Raw genomic sequence first — 12,675 nt, forward strand, 5'->3', positions numbered from 1 at the left:
ACAAGGTAATGCTAAGGTGAAGAAGTGCTGTAGGAATTCAGGGACAGGGAGTGAAGGTAGGAGGACGTAAAGAGCAGTATGTACATTGAGCTGGTCTTTCAAGTGCAACATGATGTCCTGGCACTGCACGACTTGACGGGAAAAAAGCAACAAGCAGAAAGGAGATTTCACAAGTGGCAAGAAGTGACCTGCCCAAGGCGTTCTGGGTTTTGTACATATATAGACATGAAAGCACATGAACAGGCAGGCAACAGCTTCCCTAAAGAGAGATCAGCTCCAAAACTCAAGTGGATGTCTTGCAATCCACTAACAACTGGATTCTACGTGAACGCGCAGAATGTGGGTTTATTAGATGTCCGCTCCGGACATACCATGACGCTTAATAATACAATTTCTTACACCACCAGCCTTGCGTACAGTTTTACTATTAAACTAGGGACATGAATACTTGATTTCAGCATTTCACAAGAATTACCTAGAATTCAAGTACACAGAGTGTCCTTTTTGTTTAATTGTGCGGACTAGGCATCATGGGATATGTATGCCATAGCATCCAGTGGCATCTCATATAATGGATAGGTAGATATTGCCACAGCATATCCCCCTAACCATTACTTTGACTGGGGGCTGGCATTGCATTGAGCTGCAGAGAGCTGGAAGCTTGGTGGTGACAGCAAACAAATTAAAATCTAACGTATTAAATGTCTTGGCTGGCTTTATGTGGCTGCAAACCGGTTTGTGATAATAAAAGTGACAATTCACGAACTGCACCCTAAGAAAAGACATATGTGATTACCTTTAGCCTGTCATAATACGGCTATAGAAATGACGTGTTTAGAGGCTGGATAGGTTATTGTAATACAGAGCCTCCCATCAGGGATATATTCAACACAGGAGCTGTGAGTCAAACACCAATAAAACAAGGATCGGTAATTACCTAAAAGTAAAATAAGTTGTGAAGCCCACACTACTTGAATCCAGACACTATAAGTATTTCTGTTCAGGTTTTGCTTACTTGATAAGAAAACTGACAATTTACAGCCAAAGAATCCACATTTGATGAATTCTCCTTCTCCTACTATTTCCCAGATCCGCATGTAACTAAAATATTCCACAAACCTCACTTTAGTGAATAAACCCTTATGTGTAACTTGTGTAAGAGATGGAGCAGACAGGTTTAGGGTATTTGTGTAAAAGTGGTACACGGCTAGGTGTTTGGCTTCTGAACATTTTAGGGAATGCTTACGCTATATATTAGGGTGCCCATTAGATTTGCATGGAGTCCCTGCAATAATCAGGTCACTGTACTCTCAGGTGGGTCCTGCTTAGGACAGCTAAGTATAAACACACAGCTTGTTACTAGTCCTATTAACAACGTCCGCTGCTACAATCAAGTGTCATACTCACCAAGAGTCTGTCTTATTATTTCGGGGGAGTGCAGGGTATGCAGAGGGGTAGCTGGTATTTGGGTGGTGTGTTTCCTTAATTGCAGCTTACAGTGTGCTCTGAATAGCAGAGACTTGACACAGCAATCAATACGGAGGTTGAGTTATTTCCTGAGTTGCTGAGCAGGAAACTGAAGTTCTGTTGTTATTGCAAATTATTGAGCAAACAGTGTGTAAGAGATGCTCAGATATTCTCTCCTAACAGTGTTAATACTTATTTAAAGTAGGTTAAAAGGTGAAAACCCCTATGTTATAGCGTGTGCTCTGATCATGTCACACACCAGTGCTAAAGAGCCTCTGGAACGCCCATCATGTGCCATTGGGAAGGAGCTAATGGGTAATTTTGCAGAATTTATTTTAATACACTGAAAACTGCAGAAAGGTTCGCCATATGAATGCCATACACAATTTGTTTCTGAAGGTTTAGATCAGTTGTAATAACCCTAATTATATGGTTAGCGTAATAACATTTTGACATGCATCAATGCACATTTATGTTTCCTATATACTGGAAAAGAGTCAATGGCAATCAACGTGAAGAACACACAAGTAGAACTTCGACTACACTGTGTTTAAATCCATCTACAGCGCCAATCAGGGCTTATTTCAGACATCAACAACTGTTGTGGGCTTCTCAAAAATACACAGCATACATGACAGCATGCTTAAATGGAACCTCAACTTGCACTGAAATGATTTAATACTCTAATTATTACCAGCATTTATATAGCTCCAACATATTCCATAGCACTTTACGGTTTTAATGTGAGCATATAACAGCAAGTCAGACAAACTATTGCAAATGTGAACAGGATCAAGATAGTGTCTACGGTCCCTGGTATCCATTGTAAACACAAATCTGATTTTAAGGATGGAAGTGTAGTAGAAGTTTCATTTAGTTATTTATTGGAGCTGAATAACAGTAGATTATGATGTTATTTAACCCAATGGCTGCTGTTGCCTGCACCAGATTAATTAGCAGTTACCCTGAACTACACACTGTTGTAATGGAAGTGTCACCTCTGGCAGGAGGGGGTATCTCAATCAGTTAATCACTAAAGAGTAAACGGTCACCAATTCAAAGTAATCTCAAATTTAAGGTCAAACAAGATTAACAGAAAAGAGGACTTGGACAATTATTCCAATTGAGCAATTTTGGCCGAGAAATTTAAATTATTAGTAAATTCCCCAAAATGTACACTTGAAAGTATATCCCCATGAGTGTCTCTTGAATTAATATTCCATGTCGGTGATAATAAAGTTTATTTTATAGCAGGATGACCTGATTTCAATATTGCAGTTTAGACTTTTTATATTAAAACATTTTTGACATTCTAAGCTGGTTCATATCAAGTGCGTTGCATTGTAAGAAATCGACCTTAATGGAATGAATACGTTCAGATACACTGAACTCTGAGAGCAAACATTTCTTTTCAGGGGATATCACTGAAGGGCAATCTAATAAATGACTGATTTGCTTGTGACTGCTCTTTGTGGTCTATTTTCTATATGTATTTAATAGGGCAGAGTGCGTTCCTGCTCCCATATAACAAGTTCTGTAGCTAGACAATAATGATCGGGGTGGCTGGTAACGACCTCTGTCATGAGCACAAAGAACAATTATAGACTGTAAGCTCGTTTCAGCAAGGTCCTCTTCAACGTATCGTTCCTGTAAGTTTGCTTGTAATTGTCCTGTTTAGAGTTAAATCCCCCCTCTCATAATATTGTAAAGCGCTACGGAATCTGTTGGTGCTATATAAATGGCGATAATAATAATAACAGGCAAATTCTACTGCATTCCATCCACCTTATCATGACCCTCTCCAGACAGGGGAGTGCAAGCCTTTTATGTCACGATTATTGGTTTCTGACGAGCACATTGTACAATCTATGCTCACACGGTTATTTGCATGGCAAAGCAGCGCCAGGGTAAAAGGTCTAAGGGAAATCGATGGAGTTATTTGGGCCTTTCATGTTGCTCTATGTATTTAATTACAATGTACAGTAGGAGAAAGTTCACACAAGTGAATCTACCATGAAAGCACATAACCTGGTCAGGTATTTACAATGAATGGCACAGCCTCACCCTAATCCTTTCCTGCAGGGCACGGTCTTTTTACTAGATACTGGTCTGACTGGTGTAAGCTTTCTGTAGGTTAACGATAGTACTGTATAAATATCACGGCCTTAACCCATTCCACACCAAGGGCCATTAAGTGATTCAGCGTTGTTTCCACACAAAGCCTAAATCAGTGATGGCTAATACTAGCACCCGATATATTGTGAATTACGACTGGCATGATAACACACAGCCCTACGGCAGAATAAAATAGGAATGCTAAGTATTGAGGTGCAAAGCATAGCCATCCTTTTCCACAAATCAGAAGTACTATTTTTTACTGTGGTGTGCCCAATGGTTTAGTAAGGAAACCTGATAATATAGTTTCAATGTGGAATGTGCATAATGCACGTCATGGATGCCCAGAAGTAGATCCCCAGATATTGTAGAACTGCAACTCCCATCACGGGTTATTGGAACAACAGCTGCTACCTTGCAGACATTTCCTCACATCCTATGTAATACAGCACAATACTTGGTTTCCTGTAATACACTGCACCATTCTATCAATGTATGCTTCTGGTTCCAACACTGACGTCTAATCGATACTTTTTAAAAGTAAGGCACGTTCCTAGATATAGAAAATAGGAATGTTTTCTCCTTGCAAGGAGGTTTTATTTGCCGAATCTTTATTATGTAATGCTTGCCTCACAAAACAAGTCCCTGGGCATACAAGCACTAACGGGGTTAACGCACACCCTAAATGGTCACTGTAGCTGTAACTGCTGGGCACATTGACAAGGATAGCCAGGCAGATGGACTTCTCAAGGCTGTTTACAGAAAAAGCGGCAGACAACAGCAAAACAAGCAGCAGAGGTGGACTTACCTCCCAGTCTGACTCTCTTATGTGGAGCACTGCCTAATCAGAGCCAAACATGCTGCCTTTCCTTTTTAGATGGACAGGGGCTGCTCCTGTTACTTCCTTCTCTAGCAGTTGGTAGATTAGAGAGGAGCCTGAGAGCTGGTTGGGAAGTAAGATAAACACAGGAGGGCGTACTGACTCTACTTTCCGGGCCTCTGAGTCGCAGCCAAAAAAAGATGTTTGGAATCAGCGGCAGAACAGTTCAAGAACCTGCGTCACACTATAACTATTAGAGGTTCATTCTACTGTCCTTCACAGCCGCAAAGCAAAATAATTACCTTGCTGAATTCTAACCAAGGGAAATTTGTATATACATTTAATATTAATTAGAATATATGCAAAACAAGTGAACTCTTTGGATACCAAAAATATAGCAACACATTACTTGCCCCTGGGAATCCAAAAAGTTAAAAATCAAACAATAGCTAAGGTTAGTTAGATTAGTGTGAATATCTTCCTTCCTCTCCCTGCGGGTATCTGAACAATGTAGATTTATTCACGGGAAATTGTGAGATGTAGATAAAGTAACTTAGATGGGAAATAGATCTCTCCCTCGAAGCGCTAATAGAATGTTAGACGCTAGTTGTACTGACCACCATTCACTGTTTAGGGGATAAACTCCCAAGCCTCTCCTGTGAGTTGGCGGCACAATTCCTGCTGCTCCAGTATACATTGGCCACAGTTAGCGCAGAATAATGAGAAGCAAATTGAAATATGCACGAATATTTCATTTATATTGCCCTACTAGGTGTTTGCAGCACTTTGCAGGTGATCTTATTGTAGATGGGCATACAGTTACATTGTGTACGTATAATCTGTGCAGTAGTCATAGTGTGTATGTATACTGTATACAGCCCAGTCCGATCAGATATAGGGCTTATTATTGTACAGGGCGTACAATAGTTGTGAAGTTTATTTATATATAAAAGTTAATTCATTCGATGGTATTTGAATTATGCAGGCATTATAATAAAGGGTGTAATAAATATGCGTATCAGGATCACAGGCTTCTGAAATGTGGAACAGAACCGGAATTATCTGATGGCTAAACTTCAGAGGACTGTAATTACATACCTAACTACAAAGAGGGTCATTTATCATTTGGAGAGTAGTGTCTATTCAAAACTCTTTGTGTGATTGCTTGGCTTACTGGTGGCAAGTTATGTCACTAAATAAGTCATGTTGAGTCACGTCAACCATGAAAACCTGCACACAGAGCTCAGTTTACGGATAAATGAGTAATAAAAGGCTAAAATTAGTTATATCATAGGTACTTGGCATTCTTTATTTCTGTTATCAAATGTGTAACAATATTACAAAGCAATATAAAAAGGTGAATTATTGGGGGACAATAGAAACATAGTAGAAATATCAGCATGTTGTGATAATGTTTTTGACCTCTGCTGTGCCTTAATATAATCAGAATAAATGTCAGAAAAAGTCCTAAATAAATTTATTTGTGTCCTATAACGTTTATTTAAATTGTTTAATTACATTCCTTTCACATATCAATGTTATATTCTATGTAGGTGAAAGAAAAAAAAAAAACATTAACAGCAAAATAAAAAATATTTATTGGACTCACCATTTAACTGATAACTTGTTCAGTTTGATTTGTTCATTTTAATCATCAAAATAACATTATCCTATATTATATAAAATATAAATATATAACTTACTGACCACAAAATGCATATCATTTCAGACTACTACAAAGGTCAAACAAGGACATTTAAAAAAAAAAAAAAAAAAAAAAAAGCCCCAAAACATATTGTAGGAACTGATCAATAGTTAATACGTCCATTGATCATTTAGGAACCCAGCATTTGGGTTTACCAGCAACATTTAGAGGAGAAGGTTCTTATATCAATAACTTTATTGATATGGAGAGCAGTTTAAACATCGACACTTGGAGAAGACCAATGGGATTCAATCGTTCAGGCTCTGCAGTGGGTCCCAGTCTAAGGCTGTATGTCAGGAGGATCATGCAATGAAAAAGTCAGTGAAGACACGTGCATGAATGCCCAGCTCATTCAGTTTCCCATTCACTCAGAGAAGGAGGGAGTCGTGCACAACCACAAACTGAAAGAAAAGGACACAAGTGGCTTCTTAACGCTCTATTCATTCAATGCTCTGTCTCAGGAGTAGGCATCATGCATCATGTCCTTTGCTGACTGATAGCTTACAATTCCCATGAGTAGCGGGCAGGCAGATAGCTGCAAGATGATCATCAAAGTAGTAGTATAGAACAGGTCAGCTATAGCGTGAAAAGCCCCTGCTCTGACTAGATGGGCTGAATGGTTCTTATCTGCTGTCACATTCTATGTTTCTATGTTTAATGGGATCAGTAAGTGATCCTGTACTACTCCTCATAGATGATCCTATCTCATGCTTTCATTTCTTCAATTAGAACTTTGTTTTCCTGCACAAGACATCCGTGTCAATCTCAGTCTTTCTTGAAGCCTTCTACGGGGCTAGTCTCTACCGCCTCTGCTGAAAGGCTATTCAATATCACTATAACCTTCTGATAAAACCAAAATATGTGTTTTTAATACACAAGGCATTCTTCTAGATCTCGTTATAGAAATAGTTTGCCCTTTGTAGTGGTCATTCTGTGCCTAATTAAAGGACTGAACGAAGCATTAGTCTAACCTATTAAATTTAAGTAAATAATCAGAGGTAGAACGGTGAAAAGGCTAATCACTGTCCCTATGCATGTTATTTACTCTTAATTAGATTCCCCTGATCTGATAAAGAAAGGGTTTCATTGTCTGTAAATTAGATAGTCTCAGTTCTTGTCCTCGGAGGACGTGATTGCTAAGCTCTGCACTCTACATGTTTCTTAACCACAGGAATTAGAGTTCAGAAATCTAGGATGCCAGGGTTTGCCACCAGCGACTAAGGATAATATAGCATTTCCCTGCAATATAATCATTAAGTCTTTAAACGACAAATTAAAAGCACTCAGCGAAGGGCTAAATCAGAACCATAATGGTTGGTTCCAGATCTCCCAGATTTACCTGGACACGTGACAGTGTGCATGGAAGGTGTTGCCTCACAGTATGTAGGATTCATATGCTGATTCGCTAAGGATATATATATTTTTTTAATTCACTAAACGTCAAATTGGAATGAAATGCAATCCAAATGATAAAATAAAATAGTAGCCAAGCTCTGACTTTAGCTGAGATCACCTATTTTACCTTAGATGTTCTCATACGGATTGCAATTCAATATAAAAATCCTTTAGATTTCCTCCTGCAATATATGAATAATACATACAGAAGATAACCACTTTTCATGTGCTGCCCATCAGTATTTATAGTAAGGACACTCTAGGCACCATAACAACTTCATTGGCATAAATGTGTTATGGTGGGAGGAGGTCCCAGACTTACCCGAGGGGGTTAAACGAAGCAGGCACCAGATTGCCCTGTCTTGAACTACAGCTCCATGACCGAGGCATCGGACAGGATGCCTCAGACCACACCAGACCGCTGATAGCCAGAGGATGTCAGCTGACACTTCCAGCGTATCAGTAGCTCCTCATTGAGGAAAGAGAGAGAAAAATCTCCAAGGCTTCCTGATTGAAGCCTCGGACATGAATCAGAAGTTCATAGGCAGAATGATCGGATGCTAGCTTGAAGACTTTGGGTTAAACCTCTTGTTACCCTCCAGGTAAGCCAGTGCCTGGGACCTGCTCGTACCATAACAACCACATTCCAATGAAATTGTCTTGGAGCCAGAATGTCTCTTTAAATGATATGTCAATAGAATGGAAAGCTAGGCTTAGCAACACTATGTACAAGGCATATTTTAAATAACCATAATTTTTAAAGAAAACTATTCAACTACGAACACAACTGCAGATAGAAATGCATATTCTAGCATGTAGAGACACCAGACATGTTTTATTTTTATGTTATATTTTTTTTTAAAAATGAAGCTTATAAAAAAACAACTATAATGTAGGATTCCTTTCTAACAACCCCAAGTTAAGGCAGAGTGGTCACATCTAGACTTTGGTTTAACCTGATAGTAAACTAATATTTTGCCATGAGTTGTGCTTATATAGGGTCCCTTTAAATATAGATGCTTGTTATGCTTCTTTATTACTATATGTGACGGTTTATATAGCGGATTGTTGGAGGTCTATGGGCACATTTCCCTGGATTATCGTCACCATTTTGGATTTCCCTCTTTCACCCATAGGCCATAGCCTGTACCTTCTGCAGCTGCACTGTTACACTAGTGTTATCAGTGGGAATCCATCCAACTATGGATGGCAATGACAGGCTGCGACCACTGGGATAATATCCTCTTTACAGCTCGGGTTAATAAAAGAAGATTTGCAGCCGGCCAGGCCAGACTGCCGCTCATGGGAGAAAAGGTGAGTAAAATCGCCTTTGTACTGCGATTGGATGGGGTGGATTACCTAAACAGCAAGTGTCACGAATACGTTTGTATTTCTAACACCGTGTGCCTTTAAAGGATATTTACATCGCACACTGCATTGTGTTTTGCTATATTTAATATTAAAAGAAGATTGTTTTCCAGAGAGGAGACTCAGAAAAATCAACTTCCACAAGTTTAACATAAAGTCCTTTTGTCAATAAATGCAATTCGAGCACCTGGTATCATTTTACCAACTGACCTAATACTAATTATAATGTGTTGAAGATTTAATCCTGTGACTGCACCACTCTCATGGTGTAAATTACAGATACTTGGGTAAGAAACAATAACATCCTGTTTATATACTTATATACATACTTGCTGCACAGCAAGCTTTTCATTGAGATGAACTACGTGAAATCTTCAGTTATTAAAAACAGACCCCCCCAGCTATTAAAAACTACTCCCCGTTTCTGACAGTCACCATAAAGAAACTTCACCTGATTGTCAGTTATCTGATCCAATTATTGCAACTGTCACTGTTGCAAACTGGCGACCAGTGGGCCAGATAACTGACAATCTGACAAAAGGTGCAGAAAGATGGCTGTCAAAAAGGGGGAGGAGGTTGGGGGGTTTGGAAAGGTAGACCATTAATTCTTTCAAATAGTTCAATATACAAAAAGTTAATGAGATGGTATATTATAACAAAGATTATATTAAGATATTACACTCAGGATGCTTTGTGGTGTACTAAATGTAACCTTGGGGACCACCACAATGCTGAAGGACCACTAATTCTCTGTAGAGTGGTCTGGGTGCAGTGGCTCTGTAGTTTTAACCCGGCAATGTAAAACATTACAGTTTTATAAAAATAACAATGTTTATATTGCAGGGATAACACACCTCTAATAGAGTCCTCCGACGTCCATGAGGGCATTGAACATCATCAAATGCAGCTCACAGGGAAGCACTGGATTCAATGCTTCCCCATTAGAATCATTGATTGTCTGTGCCTTCTATGAGGAGCATTGATTGGCTGTGCCCTGTATGAGAAGCATTGATTGGCCGTGCTCTCTATGAGAAGCACTGATTGGCCGTGCTCTCTATGAGAAGCACTGATTGGCCGTGCTCTCTATGAGAAGCACTGATTGGCCGTGTCCTCTATGAGAAGCATTTATTGGCCGTGCCGTCTATGAGGAGCATTGATTGTCTGTGCCCTCTATGAGAAGCATTGATTGACTGTGCCCTCTATGAGAAGCATTGACTGGCTGTGCCCTTTATGAGAAGCATTGATTGGCTGTGCCCTCTAGGAGGGGCATTGATTGGCTGTGCCCTCTATGAGGGGCATTGATTGGCTGTGCCCTCTATGAGGAGCATTGATTGGATGTGCCCTCTATGAGAAGCATTGACTCTCTGTGCCTTCTATGAGGAGCTTTGACTGTCTGTGCCCTCTATGAGGAGCATTGATTGGCTGTGCCTTCTATGAGAAGCTTTGATTGGCTGTGACCTTTATGAGTAGCACTGGATTGGACAGTCATTGAGGAAGCAGTGTCTCCAAGATGACGCTGGGGGACGAGGTACAGGCGAAAGTACTGCTCGAGTCTCGGTGCTAGCAACACTCTAAACATTGACTAAAACACTGTAGCGTTAGGAAGGTATGGTTGTATTTATAACACTGTAATGTTCCTTTAAAGTACTCTGTCATTAGAAAAATGTATTTACATGTCACAGTGTTATAAGAACAGTTTATTATCTTGTTTCATTTTATAAAATCTGTTCAGCACATTTTATTAAAATATATGTAAAACTAACCTGGATTCTTTAAGGCACAAATGCCACCTGCACCATTAAAGGGGTCAAACTGTCATTTCCTCCTCTGGGAGTTAAACTGCTGTTCGATTTGAATCTCAGGCCCTGATTGGCTGCTATGTTTTCGCCAGCTACGTTAATAGCTGCCAATAGGGGTATATTCACTGAACTGTGAATAATTGGGACAGAATTGCACATTGTAGGAAATAACGGAGTTGGACACTTTTTCATATTCAATCTCTTTTGGCTCTTTGGGGGGGGGGGGGGTGTTTGGGTGGTGTGTGTGTTAAATATATAAATAATCTGAATGCAGTTCCAAAATTGCCAGCTGCACATAAAATCCTATTTAAGATTTAGGTGTTAAATCTAAAAGTACCATAGCTTGGGTAGTTGCACATATTATGTAATGTATCTTTTAAAGGAACACAAACATGTAATGTTAAAGCCACAATTTAGGTGGCTTGTCCCATGTTAACACCCCCCCCCCCCTGAAAGGTAATAAAACCAAAGGGAAATAATTGGATTGGCTAAAATCGGAAAGGCAGCACGGAGGGCCAAACAGCATCTCCAATGCATCCCTGAGTCAATGCATCCCTATGAGGAAAATTCAGCATCTCCATGTAGAGCTTGGAGACACTAAATGTTAGTGATGCACACTGTGCAGCACTGCCCCAGGAAGCACCTCCAAAGACCATCTGAGGAGTGGCCCACTGGAAGTGTCCCTAGGGGGCTATTTATACACTGCCTTTTCTCTGAAAAGGCAGTGTTAGCATGCAATTGCCTGCAGGGAATGATTATACTCACTAGAACAGCTATATTAGGCTGTAATTGTTCTGGTGGTGACTATAGTGTCCCTTTAATGGCACTGGTTTTAATGGACACGTAAAAATTAATTTAGGTGACAGTTCCACTTTCATGCCAAAGGACAGCAGATAATGAGTATCATGGTCACCTATGTCAATATTCAAATTGCTCAGCTTTAAACTGAATTGGAATTTGAGCATAAAGTTAAATTCACCGAGTCAGAACAGATTCAGTAATGGTAATACTGACCAGGCCTACGGAGACCTGCAATTGTTTGTTACCCAAGATGGCTATGGCACAACCTATAATAAAACAATGGGATGGTTTTATGATCCCTATATAGTCCACATATTGTAACCCATAAAGGTTCCCAAAAAGTAGATCCCCAGATGCTTTTGAAGTAAATCTTGATGCTTTGTCATTCTACAACATCTGAGGATCTCTTTTTTGGGTACCCTGCTACAGATATATTCTGACATCGCTACATTAGACAGGCAACACAACCACATTGCAGGACTATCAATGGATTAGATATGACACATTAAACAAATTCAAAGAACAGCACAATGCTTATATTAGTTACCCTGTTAGCAGAAACAAGCCATACGTTTGCTTGTTTACAGGTTTTTTTTTTATGGCTAACAGTACCACTTTTTTTTAAACCAATTCTATTGTCCAAAGAGCAGATACTCTATTGCCGCAGGATCGAAACCTGTAAGTGCAACAATTGTTCATAATTCTAACATTTCCAGCTATGTTGGCACTCTAAAACTTAAAAAGTCACGCAGTACTGCTGATGTGACTGATAATTGTACTCAAAACCTCTCTAAGCCTTTAAAAGTAACTGAACCAAGTCCGCTGTTGTAAACAAACTACCTCATCAATGATATTAGTTACCATGGTTTTGTGTCCTTGTGATCTGATTTAGCCGAGCATTGTTGGATAACATTAAAGGAAACCTATAGTGCCAGGAAAACAAACCCGTTTTCCTGGCACTATAGGCTCTTTGAGTGCCCCCCTCTCTCGACGTTGAAGGGGTTAAAACCCTCTTAGCCACTTACCTTAATCCAGCAACAGGCTCCCTCGGCACTGGTGATGTCTCCTCCCCCGCCGATGTCAGCTCCTGAGTCGAGCCAAATGCGCGTGAGTGGCCAGAGTTGCGCGCATTCAAACCCGCCCATAGGAAAGCATTACTCAATGCTTTCCTATGGGGATCTTATTTGACACTGGACTCCATTAAG

The 12,675-nt window shown here is 39.8% G+C and overlaps 1 protein-coding gene across 4 annotated transcripts in view; it reads right to left on the reverse strand.

Annotated features, from left to right (window-relative positions):
* The window catches only part of RABGAP1L (RAB GTPase activating protein 1 like), a 342,839-nt gene that overhangs the window by 5,408 nt on the left and 324,756 nt on the right, over positions 1-12,675 (reverse strand). The window contains exon 1 of one of the 4 annotated variants that reach the window (XM_063428180.1): positions 85-1,391. The exons of the other annotated variants lie outside the window; for them this stretch is intronic. Coding sequence (XP_063284250.1) covers positions 85-237 — 153 coding nt within the window. The 5' untranslated portion in view covers positions 238-1,391. Of the gene's footprint in view, positions 1-84; positions 1,392-12,675 lie in introns of those variants that run through there. 4 annotated transcript variants of the gene reach the window in all.

Source organism: Pelobates fuscus, chromosome 7 (genome assembly GCF_036172605.1).
Source record: "Pelobates fuscus isolate aPelFus1 chromosome 7, aPelFus1.pri, whole genome shotgun sequence".
In the NCBI taxonomy this organism is placed as follows: Eukaryota; Metazoa; Chordata; class Amphibia; order Anura; family Pelobatidae; genus Pelobates; species Pelobates fuscus.